This window comes from Salvelinus namaycush, chromosome 1 (genome assembly GCF_016432855.1).
Source record: "Salvelinus namaycush isolate Seneca chromosome 1, SaNama_1.0, whole genome shotgun sequence".
Classification (NCBI taxonomy): Eukaryota; Metazoa; Chordata; class Actinopteri; order Salmoniformes; family Salmonidae; genus Salvelinus; species Salvelinus namaycush.
In genome coordinates, this window is record NC_052307.1 from 23,008,305 (window position 1) to 23,030,620 (window position 22,316).

Here is a 22,316-nt window from a genome sequence, read left to right on the forward strand (position 1 = left end):
CTTGTCTACACACTGACACATCATGAACACGCCTTGGCTCTGTCCATATTGAGCAACATGTTCCCAATCACTCTAACAAATTCCAGGCATCTTCTTCAAACAACAAGAACAAAACAAACACACAAACTCAATAATGCAAAGAACCCCAACAATAACAAAAACAACACTGGGTAGAGAAGGATGAGGCGATAATACATAAATAAACAGTTTAAATCATCCTCATCACCCCCTCCAGCCCAATCTGGTGCCCTCTGTAGAGCAGCCTGTTTCACAACCGAGAGAGCCTGCCCATTAGCTCTGGTCTAGGAACAACTTTCTCTCATCCAATCCAAAGCTTAACTACTATTAGCTCAAACCAAAACTGCCATTGTACTAATGCTTGGGTATATTTTCTCCATATCTCTATAAGCTGCTTCCTTCCTCCTACAGCGGCTCACATACATGCCCAATTAGGCTCTGATTACTGTGATATCACCACTCCTTGCTGTTACAACCAACAGCCAATGCCAGAAATAGTGGTGGTGGACCAAGAGGGGGATGGGAAACTGGAGTGAAGTGTGTATGTGTGTGGGAATGAGAGAGGGGAGGTGTGTGTAGCCAGAGCTTGTATCTCATGCTTGTGGGTGTATTTGTGCCAAGGGGAGGAGAAAGGAGAAAAGGGGAGGGCCTGTGCTAAATTTGTCATCTTACTGAAACGTTGTGTCAGAGCATTTTTCATCATGTAAATGCACTGAGAGAGGAAGAGAGAGAGAGAGAGAGCGCAAAAGAGAGAGAAGGAGAGTGAGAAACTGAGGGGAGGGAGAGAGAAAGGAGAGAAAGAAAGGGGGAGTTAAGGGGGGCAGCAGAAAAAGATTGTCTCAGAGTCGTCAGCAGAAGTGATGGACTCAGCACATAGAAAGTGATAGTCTTCTCCTACCGGGCTACAGAGAGCACACTGACCAGATGCTGCTGGCCTCTCACTGCCTGCTGCTCTATCACTGCCTCTGGGGAAACTACTCATTACATCTAACACATTTGGATGTATTCTCTTTTAATTGGTAAGTGTCTAAAATCTTATGAGGTAATTTTTTTTGTGCAGCTCCTGGTTGTAATAACATGATTCAAACCACAGTCAACTATTGAGTGAGTTTACTCAGGTGCCAAAGAGCAAGTGATCCAGAGAGAGAGGGACAGCCCCAAGCAGCTTTTACACAGACTGGTGATGACTTTCTTCAAGGGGACACGTCAATCAGTGTTGCCGGGAGGGCAAGGGAACTGAAGGGATAACAAGCTACAGTCTACAATTATCTGGTAAGGATTCAGTGGCCTTTGACTTTCCCTGTATCTTTCACTGTCTTTATTGAATGTGTACATGCAAACATCTAGCATGGCTTGCTCATAGTTCTTTAAGTGTTGCTAGTCTTATCTGTTGATAATCTAGTACATTTGTAGACATTGATTGCTGAGCTGCACAGTGACAGAAATGCTTTGGCCACTCTGTGTTGAGTTAGCCAGAGATGCCTGCTGATCAGTTTGAAGCTTAGCCCTTCAGTGGTAATCCAAATGGAGATACAAGGAGAGGTTTGTTGCCCGGGGCAATTCCCCTGTTTGATTCCTTTAAGTTGTTTAACAAGGCAGCTGGCTCTGATATAGACACAGCAGAGAGGGATTGACACAAAGCAGAGATAATGAAGTAGTGAGCTTTCCAGAGCAAGGGCTTGTTAACCACTGGTAAACACTCAGCTTGTCATCATTCCAAAGACATACTCGAACAACAAAGATAGGCTGCCAGTGAAAAGTGTCAATATTAGGAGCCTGGTCTTTTTACCAGGAGCATCTCTGGGGCATTCATGATTGCAAGCAGTGCTCATTTTGTGATGTGGTTCACACCAGTAGAAGTTGCTTATTTGAGGTTGTTTGATTATTCAGAAAAAATAACAGATTGACATCACAAAATGCCAAATTTCAGATACATTTTAGTCTAAATGAGTTTGCTGTCATTTGTACATGAATGGATAAAGCTTATGAATATATACAGTGTCTTTTTTAAATACAATTCTGCACAAAGTACAACTTTCTGCTGCCTCATGATATACCTCCATGCTGAAGTGAACACGGACGAAAAGGGCTGTTCTGTTGAATCTCTGCTTTGTCTCTGCTGCCAGGGCTGTGGATAAGAGTGCTTAGATGGTGCAATTAGGAACGTATCAAAACGATTCCTGAAACCCCCTGTCTGACAGCATGTCCAAAACACACCACAACACACAATCCTGAAAGAGTAAAATAAAGAAACCTTATTAAATGTGGTAAACTATCATCAGAACTATTCTCTGCCGTGGAAAGCCATAACAATGGCTGCTTTCCATCAGCGGCAGACTGAGCAGGTAGCGGAGGTTGGGGCTGAGGCTGGGCTGAGGTTAATTATGTCTACAGTGTCATGTTATGGGCTAACCAGGATTACATGCTTAAGGAAAGAATGGTGTCACCTTAGATAATGAATTACTCAGATGACCATTTCAAAGTTAACTTAATTCTGATCCAAGACATACTGAATGTTTACAACCAGCACTGTCAATTGGTCCTAATTTGAGCATATGCCTCATTTTGCACAGTGTTTCAGTGCTGTAGATTGGGAGGTGTTGAAATGATATGTTATGACTAGTAATAAACTGTGAAGAATTATGTGCACTTCTATTAGTTTGTGGTAGTTGAGATAACAGAGCTGCTGGTATATGTATGACTAGCTGTGGTGTGGTAGAGCAGAAGGCAGAACTGACTTGTAGATACAGCAGAGCTGGAGCAGAGAGGAGGGGTCTCTCTCTGTCGTTCTCTCTCTTCACAACTACCAGTGTGTCTGTCTGTCTGTCTGTGGCAGCTCACTCTAAAGAGTGGCTAAGAATGTGAGGAATGCCACTCACTCTGAAATGAGAGGGGCTGGGGCGAGAGACATCAGCCAGACCCGCCGGGCCGCTCTGCTCACCTACTAATTATTATGGGCTGCGCATGAACAAAAACACTGGAGCACGCTGCTGCTCACAGCCACACTGACCCACACAAAGCACTGCCTGTCACACACTATTAGATACGGAGAAAAACAGAGAGATGATTTGATAAAGTCATTACCAAGCTGTGAATTTGACAGACATTCTAATGAGCAAAACAGCCCTAATTAGACAGTCCTAATAAGGAACACTGTTTACCTCAAGTGCACTGTCATCCATAAAGCTACTGTAGTTATTTGTCTATAGTAACACCGTCCTCTTTTTATGTCACAACAATTACAAGGCCAGTTAGTCAGCTGTCTTTGTATAACTACGGTGGAGAAGAGGGCATGGGGCCTGCTGTTGTTGCCTCAGGTGCTAGGTAACGGAGGGGTTTTAATAATAGATTGACTGTCTTGGGGAAAATGGGACTAACTCTGGTCCCTGGGAGCCCTGGGAGCCCTGGGAGCCCTGGGAGCCTGAGTCTGGCATGTTGTGTTATCTGAACACACACACTCCCCCACTGCCAGCTCAGGCATTTTCCTCCAGCTTTGAGGTGGTGGGAAGCCTGGCTGGCAGACTAATTGGAGACTCCTGGCTGACCGCGTAGTACTATGGGGCTTTTCTGCGGCATGGAGTGACATGGAGTGGCCGGTGCATAGCTTCTCCCAGACACAGAGCTGATGTTCCAGAGAGGGAAACCACATCAATCCCAGGCCATTAACATAAGGGAGACAGTGACTGTTCCATTAGACCAGATCATTATCATGTGTTGTTGTCCTCTGTGTCCAACTGAGGAATTCATTTTTCCCCTGTTGTACATCCCACAACGTGGTCTTATATTAGTGAAGGCCATCACTGTCTCTTTCATTCAGAACCTTAATAAGGACTTTATGTATGTTTAGATAATGTAGTTAGATCCAACCTTTACTATTGTCTCTTTGTCAATCAGCATCTACTTTGATGACGTCACACCGCATCATACAACAGGGCTTTGTGGGAATGGATTCATTCCATGAAAGGGACCCATATACTGCATCCAGAGGAGAGTTTCACACTAAAAGCCTAAGACTCAAACCAAAACTTAACCACGGCTTCTTCTGAGCTTTTACTCGTGGGCAGACACTTTGTGGGAATAACATATGGGCATTCAGTAACAATATATATAGCTTTAAATGTGTTAAAGACATATTTCACAATTAATAGGAGACAAAAATGTAGGCTAGGCTTATAGAAAAAAAAAAATATATATATATATATTTATACAGTATATACAGTACTAGTCAAAAGTTTGGACACATCTACTCATTCAAGGGTTTCTTTATTTTTAATATTTTCTACATTGTAGAATAATAGTGAAGACATCACAACTATGAAATAACACACATGGAATCATGTAGTAACCCAAAAAGTGTTAAATCAAAATTGATTTTAGATTCTTCAAAATTGCCTTGTTGACAGCTTTGCACACTCTAGGCATTCTCTCAACCAGCTTCATGAGGAATGCTTTCTCAACAGTCTTGAAGGAGTTCCCACATATTCTGTGCACTTGTTGGCTGCTTTTCCTTCCAACTCATCCCAAACCATCTCAATTGGGTTGAGGTCGGGTTATTGTGGAAGCCAGGTCATCTGATGCAGTACTCCATCACTCTCCTTCTTAGTCAAATAGCCCTTACACAGCCTGGAGGTGTGTTGGGTCATTGTCCTGTTGAAAAACAAATGATAGACCCACTAAGCGCAAACCAGATGGGATGGTGAATCGCTACAGAATGCTGTGGTAGCCATGCTGGTTAAGTATGCCTTGAATTCCAAATAAATCACACACAGTGTCACCAGCAAAGCATCCCCACACCATCACACCTCCTCCTCCATGCTTCACAGTGGGAAGCACACATGTGGAGATCATCCGTTCACCTACTCTGCGTCTCACAAAGACACAGTGGTTGGAACAAAAAAATCACAAATTTGGACTCATCAGACCAAAGGACAGATTTCCACAGGTCTAATGTCCGTTGCTCGTGTTTCTAGGCCCAAGCAAATCTCTTCTTCTTATTGGTGTTCTTTGGTAGTGGTTTCCTTGCAACAATTCGACTATGAAGGCCTGATTCACATAGTCTCCTCTGAACAGTTGATGTTGAGATGTGTCTTATACTTGAGCTGCAATTTTTGGGCTGCAATTTCTTAGGCTGGTAACTCTAATGAACTTATCCTCTGCAGCACAGGTAACTCTGGGTCTTCCTTTCCTGTGGCGGTCCTCATGAGAGCCAGATTCATCATATCATTTGATGGTTTTTGTGACTGCACTTGAAGAAACGTTCAAAATTCTTGAAATGTTCCTCATTGACTGACCTTAATGTCTTAAAGTAATGACGGACTGTCTTTTCTCCTTGCTTACTTGAGTTGTTCTTGCCATAATATGGACTTGGTCTTTTACCAAATAGGGCTATCTACTGTATACCACCCCTACCTTATCACAACACAACTGATTGGCTCAAATGCATTAAGAAGGAAAGAAATTCCACTAACAGACTTTTAACAAGGCAGACCTGTTGATTGAAATGCATTCCAGGTGACTACCTCATGAAGCTGGTTGAGAGAATGCCAAGAGTGTGCAAAGCTGTCATCAAGGCAAAGGGTGGCTACTTTGAAGAATCAAAAATATATTTTGATTTGTTTAACACTTTTTTGGTTACTACATGATTCCATATGTGTTATTTCATAGTTTTGATGTCTTTACTATATTATTCTACAATGTAGAAAATAGTAAAAAAGTCAGAAAAACCCTGGAATGTGTAGGTGTGTCCAAACCTTTGACTGGTATTGTATATCTTTTTTGGCCTTTATTTAACTAGGCAAGTCAGTTAAGAACACATTTTTATTTATAATGATGGCCTACCAAAAGGCAAAAGGTCTCCTGCGGGGACGGGTTCTGGGATAAAAAATTTATATATAGGACAAAACACACATCATAACAAGAGAGACACCACAACACAACATAAAGAGAGACCTAAGACCACAACATAGCATGGCAGCAACACATGACAACACAGCATGGTAGCAACACCACATGACAACAACATGGTAGCAACAAAACATGGCAGCAGCACAAAAGGTTAAGTGAGTTAGTATCTGGCTGTCTCTCCCATTCCATGCCTTTATCTCTTTCATATCTTCAACTATAATTTCCCTCATACCAGCCAGAGATCTCCAAAGGCCTTGTTCTTGGACAGTTTTGCTCGCCATCTCTTTAACCTAATGTGCTGGCCCCATGCCCAGAATAGCAAGGCAAAAACAAGTGTTCTCCCCTCTCATTCTGAAGGCAGTCTGAACATCATGCACGTGGTTCTCCTTTGGGTCAGACCTCTAGCAATAACTACTGAACAGTTAATATAGTTACCCTTATACTGAACAGACTCAACAGAACTAGGCAGCCATGAGCCTGCCCTGCACCAAGCCTCCCACTTTGAGATTAGAAAGGCTTGTCCTGACTCTGGGGATTTGTTGCACAGGCTCCTCTGTAATACAATATGGAGCAGCTTTCAATTAAGCAGCCCCAGGGGTACAGGCCCTTGTTATCACATTCTCCTCTGCACTCTGGGGCATCCCCTCCGCTTCCAATAACACCACAGCCCCTTCAACTGCTGCCCGGCTATTTTTCTAATACAAATGCCTTCACTTTGAAATATGGAACAAACAGTCAAAGTGCCTCTTTTTCATGCACTCCTGCGAAAAGCTAAGGGTTGTATCTTAAAATGTAGTTGTTGTGCATTAATCACACTACTTAAATGTAACCTCTCTGCAGAGACACACTGTGTCAGGGAAGATTGATATTACACAACATTCTCTCAACACTGATAAACAGAGCAATGTAATGATCCAGAGCACATTGAGAAGGTTCAATTTGTTCTACATTCTAGACAATGTTCTACATTGAATTCTACATTGTTCTACAATGTTCTACATTCTTTTCAGGTTAAATTTAGATTGAAATTCCAATATTCCAAATACATATAGGAAATGATATATGCACAATGATGTGTACTTTAACTTGTGAATGCACCCCAGTATCTTGCTCTTGGTAAACAGTTCAGGTCTGATACAATCTGATCAATATATTAAAACAGGCGCAATAACAGCATCAGCTGCTATGCGTGTCAAACGTTCCATAAGAAGTGATGCCCAGGCCTGCACAGCACTGAGGAGCAGATAGGGGATAGAGATGTGAAAACACTCCTCCTAACAGTGGCAGTCACCCAAGAGAGCCAGAGTCAGGACAGCTAGCTAAACACAACTCCCTGACATCATTAAAAAAAACTTAGCAACTAGAGAGATCAGTACCTTATTAGCTAAAAGAAACAACACTTGCCTTAGCAGAGGTGGAAAGGGTTAGACTATTGACACTCCAACAGCTTCCATTTAACACATCTAATTCCAGTCCACTGAATAACAGTTCACAAACCCAAGCTACTGTATCGCAGATGACTTTACATTTAAGTAAAAGCACAATGCAGATCAAATTGCATGTGCCTGGCTATGTTTTTCATACTCAAACATACATTTTAAGGTTATTCCTCTACTTTTATTATGCAACACAGTTACAGTTGATGTTATATAATACAAAGTCACAGCATCCTAAGCAGGAAATGCTTCCTTTTATGGTGGCCAATATTTATTTAGCCCTAAGGACCCCCAGAGGTGCCCTAGATGCTGGGCTGGGCTCTGGAATGAATAGGGGCTCCCAGGGTAGGTGTGCCTGCCTGGCCCTCACAGGTAATAGAGACTGGGAGAAGGCCATTCTAAGGGACAGGCGGCCTCTGGTCTCAATCAGTGGAGCTGTGAAGGCTCACATTAATGTCCTGTCAGTGTAAGAGTAGATCCCAGCCCTGTGGGGCTCCAGCAGGGACCTTAATGGACTAAACAGGCAGGCCACGGAAAAGGTTTCTTAATGCCCAGAGCCAGCCATGCTCTCACAACCATAGCCAACACCACCAGCCTGGTGCCTGTTTAGAAACATGATGGCACGCCAGCTTGGCATCTTGGTGAAATCAAATCTGTCTCGGAGTTGAGATTTCCACTGTTTGATAACATTCAATGATATCACAAGCATAGCATATGTGGTGCCAGAGCTTGTGTCGGAATCAGTGTCTTGTTTCTTTCAGCCTGTACAGACAGGACCCATGGAAAACACACCATTACCAAGTGACAATACCTGACAAAATAATACCCTTTCACTTGAGACATGCTAACCCCAAGAAGTGAATATGAGTATGAGTTTAAAGGAAAAACCACTAATTCCTTTAATTTACAGTGTTAAATAACAGTAATATGTAAGAACAATATTTTTTTGTGAACAGAAGTATCATTTTGGCGTTATAATAAGGTAGGTAGCAACATGGAAAATCATTGTGGAAATCTGTTGCAGCTCAAGTCGACTACAAAATGCAAAATGCAATGCCTTGTCTATAGGTTGGCTGGCTAGCTAGCAAACGTAGCTAAACACACAATAATACCAAAGACAATATCAGCATGTAACATAGCTAGTTAGCTGTAAAATCGCTTAAACAAACTGCACAATTAATTTAGGAGTCTACAACGGCAGATATACTTTTGAGGAGATGGGAAACGTTGCCCATGCTACGTCAATGGGCCGTGAGGTGTAACCTGGGAAAAAGAGTGCTCTCCTTCAAGGAGTGAATGGGAGTCTATTGGGCGCTAGCTCAAAAACATGAAAACATGACATGACTCAAGGAATCAATAGATCACTCAGAGATGCACAAAAACAACATAAAATAAAAAATGGGTGAACCTTTCCTTTGAATTAAACAAATGAGTTTGTTTAGGTTTTATAACACATTCATCCATTTATCAAAACGGTAGGCCTATACTGTGCGATTAGAGATCATTTGAATGAGATAGCTGACCACAGGGTGGAATGCCACAGTATTTTTAAAACAATTCATTATTTGTGCCAAACCAATGACCTCCCTTTCTCTTTCCCCATCCATTCCTGTTGTTCTAAATCCCTATGCCTCCTAAGGTGTGTGTGAGTGAGAGCCCTTCCCAGACTGATGGAGCTCCCCGTGGTGCTGCTGTTCCTAGTGTATGGTCTTGTCTCTGGAGCCCAGCAGTCCCAGGGTCAGGGGAACCCTCAGGAGAACAACCCCCAGGCCAGGAGCAAGGAAAGGGAGAGCAGTGAGGATGGCCTGGAGAGAGAGTTCCTGTATGCTGGGCAGAGGAGCAGGCAAGCCCCCGCCGAACCTCAGCAGCCTGACCAATGTTCCTACACCTTTATCGTTCCCCAGCAGAAGGTGACAGGGGCCATCTGTGTGAACCGCAAGGAGCCGGATGCAGCGCTGGAGAACCGCGTCAACAAGCAGGAGCTGGAGCTGCTGAACGAGGAGCTGCAGAAGCAGAAGAGGCAGATCGAGACGCTGCAGCAGCTAGTGGAGGTGGACGGAGGCATCGTAAACGAGGTGAAGCTGCTGAGGAAGGAGAGCAGGAACATGAACTCCAGGGTGACCCAGCTCTACATGCAGCTGCTACACGAGATCATCAGGAAGAGGGACAATGCCCTGGAGCTGTCCCAGATGGAGAACCGCATCCTCAACCAGACCTCGGAGATGCAGCAGCTCACTAACCGCTACAAGGACCTGGAGCACAAGTACCAGCACCTGGCCTCTCTGGCCAACAACCAGTCAGTCCTCATCGCTCAGCTGGAGGAGCAGTGCCAGGGTCGGCCCGTCAGCCCCCCTCGCCCTGTTCCCGTCCCCCAGCCAAGGCCACAGCCCCCACCCCCACCTGCACCATCACCACCCATCAACAAGCCCTACCAACCTCCCACCTACCCACGCCTCACCAACCAGATCACCAACGAGATTCAGAGTGACCAGAAGTCTGTACTGCCTGTCATTCCTACCATGCCCAGCGGCACAGGCAGCCCCTCTATCACTACCAAACCCTCTGGTGAGTCTCTCTGTTTCATTGAGCAGCCTGACTGTTTTATGTTACCAATTGAAATGAATATTCCTTGATACAGATCTGGTCTGAAGTTAAATTTATATGAGGGGTCAAGTGGAAAAAGAGAAGCTGGCATGTTCTATGAACACTCATCAGACTAATGTCTACGCCAGTCTGAAACAGAGGGTTGTGTGTGAGAGCAGTTTGGTATTTCTTAATCATAAGCCAACAGCAGCTCTCCATTCTTTATCCATTCTTCTCACTATTGTCTATGGGAATAATAAGTTCCACACATTCCCTGAGAAAAGGCCTCGAAGGGAGAACAGAGCTGTTGTTGTCTAAAACCCTTTGAGATGCATATCATCTAATGGGCTTGATACTACAGTCAGCTGATTACAATCCACACAAGAATCTTAACACACATATTTGTGTGTGCTCATGGATGGTTGGACTAGAGCCCTCTGGTTTTGAGGCCAGTGAAAGTGGAGCTGTCTGAACCTATCCTCCCTGATTTGGTACACTTAATGAAGCTTAAGTAAGTGGATGATTAATTGATAGATTTAGTTAACTGTATAGTTGACTAAATACAACAGGGATCACAACTGGATAAGGCTGTCTGTCATGTACTCTAGCTGTGTGTGTGTCTGGCGAGTTAACTTGGTCTTTATCTGATAAGAGAAGTAAAACAATCTGACTGGTCTTCAACAAAACATGACTAATACCTACAGTATATCATTGTCCTTAAAGTTGTATTCCTTTATTCCTCATATTTAACTGTTAACAGTGAAATATTAGCTCGTATGTCTGTGCGAGTGACTATTGCTGTTGGATATGAATATTCCGACATGAAAAAAACACTACAGTTAACTATAACATACTACAGTACTTACTATAGAATTCTGTAGTAAACTGTCATATACTATAGAACAGTGGTTCCCAAACTATAGGTGAGATCAGCAAGGGGGGCGTGGAGTTCCCCTTTCCCCCCAATTGTCTTTTTTTTAAGGAAGTCAGTCAGGCTTTCAACTTACTGACGTTCACCAATGGTGGAAGGGGGGCCCGAGTGAAAAAGTCTGGGAACCACTGCTGTAGAATACTATACTACACACTGTAGTATCCCTCGATCATCTGTAGTACTTACTATAGATTATTGTAGTATACTGTAGAATACTATAGTAAATACTATAGTATTATCCGCAAAAAAACACTGTTGTAAATACAACAGTAATGTCCGCAAAAACACTACAGTTCGAAAAGAAAAAAAAAAATTAAACTACAGTAATACTATAGCAGTTCATTTGCATATACCCTGCCTATTCCCCTCCTCCATATCCCAATTTGTGCCACCGATAAGTGAGAAACCTACATGCCAAGTATAGACCATATATGGTGTTCCCTATAGGTTACAGAAAAGAGCAGACGCTCTGAACTATCTGTTCAGACCCCAGTCCTACCTGCCTGCCTGCCTGCCTGCCTGCCTGCCTGCCTGCCTGCCTGCCTGCCTGCCTGCCTGCCTGCCTGCCTGCCTACCTACCTACCTACCTACCTACCTACCTACCTACCTACCTACCTACCTACCTACTGTACATGTTATGGAAAATGTGCTCTTTTAGTATTTGTCCAGTAGGTTTGCTCAAGGAGAAAGACCCCACTTCTATGTCAAAGATAATTCAACAAAAACACTACAGTAAACACAACAGTAATGTCCGCTATAAAACACGACAGTAAATACTAAAGTATACTAGGAGTACGCAAAAACACTACAGTAAATACGACAGTCCACAAAAACACTACAGTAAATACTACAGTATACTAGTCAGCAAAAAAACTACAGTAATTACTATAGTATATACTACAGTTACCAAAAACAGTACAGTAACTACTAGTTTATACTACAGTTTTTTTTACAACAGTGTTAGTCAATTCTAAATACTACAGTATACTACAGTAATGGCCGCAAAAACACAACAGTTACATTAAAGTCCGCAAAAACCCTACAGTGAATAATATAGTATTTATACCATAGTATACTATAGTATTTTTTCAAATGGACTGAGCGAAAAGCAGATGTGTCTCAGCGGACAGACACCAGATGAAGGGAAGTTTAGAGACAGGGTTTGTGTGGTCTCAACTCACCATGGGCTACAAGCCGACTGCTGAGGGGGCGAAGCCAGCTTACACTGCATTTCATGGTCAATCTATCCCTGACAATGGTAGCATGGTAAATATAGCGTTTCAGTTATGAGGGAATCCCCGCCACAGACTAGCAGCACTCTGCCACGGATTGTCCAGAGGATGTATGAGACTCGGTGAGGCTTCCATAAGGGGCCGACTGCAACTCACCCCTCAAAGGTTATACAAACTCCTCACACAAAAACGGAGTCCTATACAATGCAGACAGGAAGGGAGAGAGAGAGGTGGAGTGGTAGAGAGAGAAAGAAAGAAAGAGAGCAAGAGTAAGGAATAGAGGGTATGAAAAGACAGAGGAAAGATAATGAATACGTATCTGTGTGATGTCATTTATTCCATCCCCACCAGGCTTGTATCAGTCAAATGTTCTGCCACAGTGGCAGGCTCAGCCCTCTGGTTTATGTCTGAACAACACAGCTCTTCCACAAAGCCCACTGGAGAGGAGGAGGCTAGCTGATGGATTACTTCCCACATGCAATCCAAGCACAACCTAACCTGTTTTAGCCTGGTAATTTACAATGTGAACCTTTGTTCCTCTGTCTCTGTGACAGTCCTGCTTGTCGTTTACAGTCCTACTTGGAATTAGCTCCTTGATCTCTCTCTCTCTCTCTCTCTCTCTCTCTCTCTCTCTCTCTCTCTCTCTCTCTCTCTCTCTCTCTCTCTCTCTCTCTCTCTCTCTCTCTCTCTCTCTCTCTCTCTCTCTCTCTCTCTCTCTCTCTCTCTCTCTCTCTCTCTCTCTCTCTCTCTCTCTCTCTCTCTCTCTGCATGCTGGGAGTGTTTGGTGCATGCTGGGAAGTGTGTGATCGAGGGAGTGCGTGTGTTGTGTAGAGTTGGATATTCAGAACTTTCTTTCGGTTTTTTCTTTCTTGGTGGCATTCTTTGGTTTCTTCTGTGCATGATTAAGATTATTATATATTTTTTTTGTGTGGTAGAATTAAGTATTTGGGTTTTTTCGTATCGAAATTACCTTGATTTTGGCGGGGATGGCTTCCAGAATTGGAATGCCGTCCCTGTCACTTCGGCACGGCTTTAGGTGTGTTACTGAAGCTACTGTCACGGTGGAGGAGTTTCTGGTCGCCGTAGGAGAGAAGGTAGGATACGATAATGTTGCTTATGCGTCACGGATGAATAAAGCGGTGGTGGTATTTCTTAAGGAAGAGCGCCTTGTTGATCGTATGGTTGAGCAGGGCGTACTTCTTAAGGGAATGTTTATTCAAGTTACCCCGCTTTTTTCTCCGTCAACAAGGGTAACGATTTCAAATGTACCACCGTTTATTCCAAATGAGCTATTGGAGCGCGAGTTATTGCGCTTTGGGAAGTTTGCAAGCTCAATTAAGGTTGTTCCGTTGGGTTGCAAACACCCGGCGTTGAAACAGGTTATGTCGTTTCGGCGACAGGTGTTTATGTTTTTGGACTCACCGGAGCAGACTTTAGAGATATCGTTTAAAGTCAAGTATGACAATAGAATGTATATGGCGTATGCTAGTACGGGTAGTCAACGGTGTTTTGAGTGTGGGGATGTTGGCCATAAGCGACATGCTTGCCCGAAAAGGGAGAAGGCAGAGGGAGGGGCGCAGGTGGTCACCGTAACGCCTGGGCCCACTGATGTAGGGAGAGGTGGGCTGACAGTGGTTGAGCAGCCACAAGCACCTGTTGCCGAGGAACAAGTTATCCGTGTTGAGGCCACGAGTTTGCAACTTGTATTAGAGGGAGATGTTATGCAGCAGAAAAATATTGTTGTAGAAGGTAAGGATGGATCTGAAGAGCCAGTTCCTCAGACTGGTGAGGAGGTGCCCAGTACGAGTACTGGGGCACAGGAGGGGGTTCATATGGAGTTAATCTCACAGGTAGTGGAGGAGATGCCCACTACGAGTAATGGAGTACAGGAGGGGGTTCATGTGGTGCTAATCTCCCAGGTAGTGGAGGAGATGCCCACTACGAGTAATGGAGTACAGGAGGGGGTTCATGTGGAGCTAATCTCCCAGGTAGTGGAGGAGATGCCCACTACGAGTAATGGAGTACAGGAGGGGGTTCATGTGGAGCTAGACTCCAAGGGAGTGGAGGAGATGCCCACTACGAGTAATGGAGTACAGGAGGGGTTTCATGTGGAGCTAGGCTCCCAGGTAGTAGAGGAGATGCCCACTACGAGTAATGGGGTACAGGAGGGGGTTCATGTGGAGCTGGGCTCTCATGTAGTGGAGGAGATGCCCACCACGGGTAATGGGGTTCAGGTGGGGCTAGTCTCCCAGGTAGTGGAGGAGATGCCTGGTACGAGTGATGGGGTGCAAGTGGGGAGTGTTGAAAGGGATGTGGTAGAGGGGAGTCAGTGGTCTGTGGCCTCAGCTGAGGAGGATCAGGAGAAGGATATGGATATCTCTTCTGATATGACAGCAGCTGGTGAGGACTCAATTTATGATCTAGAGGAGGTAAATGGGTTTCTGGATCAGACTTTTGGGAAATCTGTCAAATTGGCAGAATATTTTGAGGTTGATAAGTTTGTGAGGTCAGCTGTGATGTTACAGAAGACGGTGGGGTTAGACCAGTTGAGTGAGAAGAAGCGGTTTCGCTTGAGGAAATTTGTTACTGCTGTTACAGCAGCAAAAGGTGGTGGGAAACGTGGTCAGGTTAATAAGAAAAAATTTAAATAATGATGATGATCATGCTTCATAGGGTGTCTTTTTTCTCTTTGGTTTCTCTGTGGTATCTTCTGCTTTTCCTTTCTCTTTTCTACATGGAGGTACTAAGGGTGGGCTCTCTCAATATTAATGGGGGAAGGGACAGGAATAAGAGGGCTTGGGTTTTAGAAGAAATAAAACAGAAAAGGCTTAATGTAGTTTTCCTACAGGAGACACATAGTGATGAGGATAATGAGGTTGACTGGGGAATGTGGTGGGAGGGGCAGCATATACTCAGTCATGGTACTAATTTCAGTGCTGGGGTGGCCATCTTGTTTTCCTCAGGTTTAGGGGTGACTGTGATATCTACAACAGAGATTGTCAAGGGTCGGGTTTTATTGGTCAAGGTGGATGTTATGTTTTTTTTTTTTTTTTTTTTTTTTTTTTTTTTATGTTTATGCTCCTAATGAGGGTACAGAGCGTCTTGTTGTGTTTGATAAAATAAAAGAAACCTTAAGACAGTGTGACCAAGAGGGGTGTATGGTTTTAGGGGGGGACTGGAACTGTACTGTGGATTTTACTGTTGATCGCAACGCTGAAGAACCTCACCTGCGGTCAGCCACTTTCCTGTCTGGCCTATTAACTGAGTTAGAGCTTTCTGATGTGTGGAGAGTAAAGAATGCAAAAGTTAGGCAGTACACATGGTTGAAAGTGAATGAAGGTCGTGTCAGTGCAGCAAGGTTAGATAGGTTGTACGTATCTGATCAATACTGTAGTAGGGTTGGAAGGTGTGCCATTACTCCTGTGGGTTTCTCTGATCATCACATTATAACTGTTGATATTCACTTGTCCTGTCCACGAAGGTCATCACCTTACTGGTATTTTAATGTTAAATTGTTACATGATGTCAAGTTTTGTGAAAGGTTTTTGTTGTTTTGGGAAAAATGGAGGGTTACAAAAGGGAATTTTGAGTCCTTGAGACAATGGTGGGATGTTGGGAAGGCCCAAATACGAGTATTTTGTCAACAGTATACTGCTTTGTCTCAAATTGAAGTTAAAGAGACTATCAATGCCCTTGAACAGGACATCAAATCAATTGAATTGAAGCTGCTCACTCAGAATGACCCTGGACTAGTCATGAACTTACAGGACAAGAGACATGAACTGAGGTCGTTTCTGCATGAAAGAGTGAAAGGTGCCTTGATTAGGTCTCGTTTCGCTTCCCTCAAGGATATGGATGCTCCTAGTGCCTTTTTTTTTAACCTTGGACAGTCGAAATTACAACGTAAACAGATGGTCTGCCTTCGTCTCCCTGATGGGAAGGTGACCACGGATGACAGTGAAATGCGTCAACATGCCGTGGATTTCTACTCTGCCCTCTATAAGGCGGAGGATTGTGACTCTCTGTGTACTGAACAGTTGTTACATGGTCTTCCTAAATTGGGACCTGAACAGAGAGTCGCATTGGACTCTGACATTACACGGCAAGAGCTGTCCACAGCAGTTATGCAGCTCTCAACAGGCCGAGCTCCTGGCATTGATGGTTTACCATCTGAGTTCTATAAGCACTTTTGGGGGTCTATTGGGGAGGATTTTTATGAAGTGGTGTGTGAATCTTTTCATGAGGGTTCTCTTCCTGTATCCTGTCAACGTGCGGTGCTTTCACTGTTGCCAAAAAAGGGGGATTTGGCTCTCATAAAAAATTGGAGACCTGTTGCTTTGCTGTGTGCAGAATATAAAATAGTTTCAAAATGTCTCTCAAACAGGTTGAAAGAGTATCTGGGATTGTTGGTCCACAAGGACCAGTCCTACTGTGTACCTGATCGCTCAATTGTTGACAACTTGTTTCTGATAAGAGATGTTCTAGACATTTGTAAACTGTCTGATGTAAATGTGGGTTTACTTTCTTTGGATCAGGAGAAGGCTTTTGACCGAGTGGACCACCAGTATTTGTTCAAAACGATGAAAGCCTTTGGGTTTGGGGATGTTTTTTTGTCTTGGATGAATTTACTGTATGCTGGGGCCTCGTGTATGGTGAAGGTGGGGGGTGGTTTGAGTTGCCCCATCCCTGTCCAAAGGGGTATCAGGCAGGGATGCCCAATTTCAGGGCAGTTATATAGTCTGGCGATTGAACCAATGCTTTGTTTTTTAAGAGCGAAGCTTACTGGTTTCTCTGTGCCAGGTGTAATGAAGGGTCCCACGATAGCACTGTCTGCGTATGCAGATGATGTGACAGTTTTTATTACAGGGGCTGAGGATGTTAAGGTTCTCTCAGACGCTTTAATGGTGTATGAGGGTGCCTCCTCAGCTAGAGTCAATTGGGGAAAGAGTGAAGCGCTGTGGGCAGGTCAGCTTCAGATAGGGTCCGCTCCACGGTTACCAGGGGGGCTTCAGTGGGGCAGAGATGGGATGAAGACATTGGGTGTTTTTCTAGGCTCTGATGTCTTTCAGAAAAAGAACTGGGAGGGTGTAGTGGAGAAAGTGTGTGCCAGACTGTCAAGATGGAAATGGGTGCTACCCCAGTTGTCTTATAGGGGAAGGGTACTGGTAATTAATAATCTTGCTGCCTCTACCCTGTGGCACAGACTAATGATTTTGCAGCCACCAAAGGGTCTGATACAAGAGCTTCAGAGGACCCTTGTCAATTTCTTCTGGTCTGGACAACACTGGATCAAGGCTGCAGCTTTGTACCTGCCACTGCACGAGGGGGGGCAAGGCCTGGTGGACATTTCCTCTAGGATCATGGCTTTCCGGCTTCAAGCAGCCCAGAGACTGTTGTACAGTGACGGTTCTAGCTGGGTCGACACAGCCTACGCACTGATGAGGAGAGCAGGCTGTTTGGGCTTAGACAAGCACCTTTTCCTCTTAAAGCTGGAGGGGGGTGAGTTGAATGGCCTGACTCCATTCTATGAGTCTGCTATGCAGGCTTGGAGGGTTCTGGTCAAGTCCCGTAAGGCCGGCACGCTACCAGGGATGTGGCTTTTTGAAGAGCCTCTTTTTTATAACACTGCCATCCAGTCCAGTGCTCTGGGTTCAGCCAGCCTGCGTTCATGCCTGTTAGGTGTCGGGTGCACCAAGCTGGGTCATCTGATGCAGAGCAGGAGCAGATCGTTGGAGGAGCTGGGAGAAAGAGCGGGGATCCGATCATCTCGCCTACTGAGGAAGGTCGTCGCTGAGGTCTGTGACTCTTTGCCAGTTCTTCATCGTCAGTATGTGACTGACATTTCCAATTCTGATCGGTGGAAGGAGGGTCTGGATTATGTGTTCCCTGCACTGATTGTTAGTGCTGCGGTGGGGGCATTTGAGGAGGATGTGGGGATGCTGCTTTCCTTCGATACCCCGGAGCTGGGGGATTTCAAGGAGGTGGGAAAGAAGGCCATGTACAGAATATGTGTAAAGGTGTCCCATGCCTCTTCCCTGGAAGGGGTAAAATCGACGAGGTGGGCGGGTGTGCTTGGTCCAGGTGCTTCCCCAAAAGGCTGTTGGCGATCATTATATAAACTGCCGATTGATAAGAGGACAGCTGACCTCCAATGGAGGATCATACATGGAGCTATAGCCACTAACATGCATCTGGTACACCTGGACCCTACTGTTGGGGAAGGGTGTCCATTCTGTGCAGAGTCTGAAACTCTGGCACACCTGTTTTTACTGTGTCCCAGGTTGGTCGGGATGATTGACCTGATCACTGACTGGTTCTCAACGTTGGGAGAGGTTTTCTCCTCCCAACTGTATATATTTGGGCCAAAGTACAGGTTCAGTCAAAAGGGTGTCGTTGTGTTGCTTAATTTTGTGTTAGGGGCAGCAAAATTAGCGATATGGAAGACCCGAAAGAACAGTATTCAGGGACAAGGGTCTGTGGATGTGGTGGGAATGCTGGAGGGAATGGTGGCAGCGAGACTAAGGGTTGAGTTTGCCTATTATAAACTTATCAACAATATTGATCTGTTTTTGAGTATATGGGGTATTCAGAGGCTGTTGTGTTTAGTTACTGTGGAGGAGGAGTTGGAGTTGTGTTTTTAATTGATGTGTAACTGTGGTTTTGTATGAGTATTTATTGTGTGGTGGGCTCCCAGACCCAATAAAGATTATTTAAAACTCTCTCTCTCTCTCTCTCTCTCTCTCTCTCTCTCTCTCTCTCTCTCTCTCTCTCTCTCTCTCTCTCTCTTTCTCTCTCTCACAGACAGACGGCCTTTTCCTAGTAATTTAAACCAGGGCTCGCTTCCATTCCCTGGTTGGACACAGACTAGCTCCTTCAGTCTCTGTGTATACCTCTCTTCCTCTTGTCTCTGTACAAATGTCCATCTTGTTCTAAACAGGGTCAGTTGGCTAATCATATCAGTGTAAACCAGTGGTCACCAACTGGTCCAGTTCATGTTTTTATTCAGCACTGTCAACACTGTTTTTATTCAACACTATTACAAAACATAAAGCGCGCTTCTCCCTACTTCCACTCGCGCTGCAATGAATGTGTAGCCAAGTGTATCGATACCACAGGAGGTTGGTGACACCTTCATTGGGGAGGACGGGCTTGTAGTAATGGCTGGAGCGGTATCAGCAGAATGGTATCAAATATATCAAACACATGGGTATCTTTCTAGAGCTCCAACTTTCCGACCTGAAGATCACTGACATCATGATTTGACCTAGTTTTTTTCCGAGTTCCCAGTTGTTTTGAAAGCACCATGACCATCAGATGCAGGTAACATCAGTCCAGTAAAATAAAAAAGCGAATTATTTCAATTTATACTCAGCTGTGCCTCGCACATCAACTTATCTATTATGTTATGAAAGCTTGAGTTTTCAAATATAATTTGGTCTGAGAAGAACAATATTGGCAGGCCAGGTATATAGCCAATATGCTGGGATAATATATTAGGCCTACTGCACAAACCTCATTCCTACAGAACAGTTTTTATTAGGTTAATGTAAATAAAAAATACATGTTTTTTAAAAATCTGAGCGGTAGATCTCGGCTTGCTTTTTGACTGCGATAGTGATTTTTACACTAGTTGGTGACCACTAGTGTAAACTCTTGAATAGGAAAATACTTTCACATCCAATTAGAGAAGTGGAGCCAGTGTAACTGATGTGAAATGGCTAGCTAGTTAGCGGGGTGCACGCTAATAGTGTTTCAATTGGTGACGTCACTTGCTCTGAGACCTTGAAGTAGTTGTTCCCCTTGCTCTGCAAGGGCCGTGGCTTTTGTGGAGCGATGGGTAACGATGCGTCGTGGGAGGCAGTTGTAGATGTGTGCAGAGGGTCCCTGGTTCGAGCCCAGGTAGGGGCGAGGAGAGGGACGGAAGCTATAGTGTTACACCAGCGGCCCAATATAAGCCGGTTTCCAAGTATGATGACTAGAGCTCTTCTGAGTGGAGAGTAATGGCTAACAGGCAATAAGCCAATTAATGTTATTACAGATATGAACCAGTTTCAAAGAGAACACCAAGAGAGACTAATAAACCAAACACGTGCAGCATTTAACATAAACTTCATTCCTCGTTAAATGTTATACTGCAGAACAATAGAAAACACATCCTGCTCAGACTTTGGTATCTGTCAGAGCATCCATTTTAGCATACAGTTCTGTTACTTCTATGCAGTGAATCATATTACATATGCTGCTAAATGCATTAGAACATCTATGGTGGTGGAGGATGTTTCAGAGATAAGGAAACATACTTTAACCTACAGAAAGACACAACATTGCTTAAATGGTCAGTTTTCAAATTTGTCTTCAAAATATAGCCATATTAAATACCTCATCACAGTACTTCTGTAAAACAACCAACTGCCAAGTTGGGAATTATGTCAGATAAATGAAACGTGAAGTGAAAGGTTGAACATTTTGGAATTTGGGATAAGTTCCAGCGGTCTCCCTGGCAGAGTTACTGAGGTAAAATAAGGATTTTAATGTAGTAGGATTATCTTAAATTAGTCCAATTCAGTATAATGAGCTTAAATAAACAACCAGATTAATAGTGTACACTTGAAAAGGTTCAGGAAAATCTGAGTTGAGGTAATGTTTTGCAAAAAGTGTCATTGTAGTGCTGCAAAACCCACGCAGTCTGATGCTGGAACACCCCAACACAACACATTCCCCGTCCCCCTGAGGATCTGTAATTTTCAGCCATATATTTGTGATTTTTTTTTAAATCCGAGGGTATCCTGCTATTGACACTCTTATGCAACAGAACGTGACAACAACAGTAATTAATGAGGCTGTCTAGACAGCGCAGGTAAGTGCAGGTAGGGTAGACAGAACAGGTAAGTGCAGGTAGGGTAGACAGAACAGGTAAGTGCAGGTAGGGTAGACAGAACAGGTAAGTGCAGGTAGGGTAGACAGAACAGGTAAGTGCAGGTAGGGTAGACAGAACAGGTAAGTGCAGGTAGGGTAGACAGAACAGGTAAGTGCAGGTAGGGTAGACAGAACAGGTAAGTGCAGGTAGGGTAGACCAAAGTGTTTGGTGGTTGCAGCCATGTTCAGCCCTGTTCCATCCCTTTGTGTAAATTTATTAATGCAAATATGCCCAATAGTTATCTATTTTAACACGAAATATCTGATAAGAAAATGTATATATGATTGCATTCTAAGAAAAAGTGAAATTCAACAATAAATGCAATGCCTGAATTCCCACCAAAATCACTGAACTCCATACATTATTTGTCTATGTCAGTAAAAAGTCAAAATCTGATGGATTATAAAAAAAGAAAACATTTGCAGTATTTTCATCTATTGCCCAACTCTTGCATTTATTAGAATTGCTATGATGATTTCTACTCGACGGAGGTGCAACCATAAGACAGAGCATAGCCTGTATTTGTACTTCTCCAAGTTGGAAAAGGGGCTAGCATATTCATGGGTTGCACCTCCGTCACTAGGTTGCATCGTTGCGATTTCTATAAACGTTCTACAGATGCTGCAGCATATTGATGTTTGGCTGATGGTTGATGCCAAGTCTTTCTGAATGGGGGCTAATGACTGTTTCATCAAATGTACACTATAATGGCTTGGAAACATTGCTGCTTGGACATTGCTGAAGTAGATTAAAACAACTTTGTCATCATTATGATGTGGTCAAGTTTACTTTAAAGAGATGGCAAGGTTGCCATGAGCTAGCAAAGTTAATCAGAAGTACAGTTAAAGTCAGAAGTTTACATACACTTAGGTTGGAGTCATTAGAACTTGTTTTTCAACCACTCCACAAATTTCTTGTTAACAAACTATAGTTTTGGCAGGTCGGTTAGGACATCTACATGACACAAGTCATTTTTCCAACAATTGTTTACAGACAGATTATTTCACTTATAACTCACTGTATCACAATTCCAGTGGGTCAGAAGTTTACATACACTAAGTTGACTGTGCCTTTAAACAGCTTGGAAAATTCCAGAAAATGATGGCATGGCTTTAGAAGCTTCTGATAGGCTAATTGACATAATTTGAGTCAATTGGAGGTGTACCTGTGGATGTATTTCAAGGCCTACCTTCAAACTCAGTGCATCTTTTCTTGACATTATGGGAATATCAAAAGAAATCAGCAAAGACCTCAGAAAAAAAATTGTAGACCTCCACAAGTCTGGTTCATCCTTG

At 43.8% G+C, this 22,316-nt stretch overlaps 1 protein-coding gene and 1 non-coding gene across 2 annotated transcripts in view; both read left to right on the forward strand.

The window, feature by feature from the left end:
* Window positions 1–825: 825 nt before the first annotated feature.
* Window positions 826–22,316, forward strand: part of LOC120065242 (angiopoietin-related protein 2-like) — a 31,109-nt gene continuing 9,618 nt past the window's right edge. Inside the window, exons 1-3 of the mRNA XM_039016102.1 lie at window positions 826–1,037; window positions 1,137–1,290; window positions 8,998–9,923. Coding sequence (XP_038872030.1) covers window positions 9,029–9,923 — 895 coding nt within the window. The 5' untranslated portion in view covers window positions 826–1,037; window positions 1,137–1,290; window positions 8,998–9,028. The remainder of the gene's footprint in view (window positions 1,038–1,136; window positions 1,291–8,997; window positions 9,924–22,316) is intronic.
* LOC120057281 lies at window positions 11,515–11,568 on the forward strand. The gene has a single exon (XR_005477896.1). It is a non-coding gene; the product is annotated as a U7 small nuclear RNA (small nuclear RNA).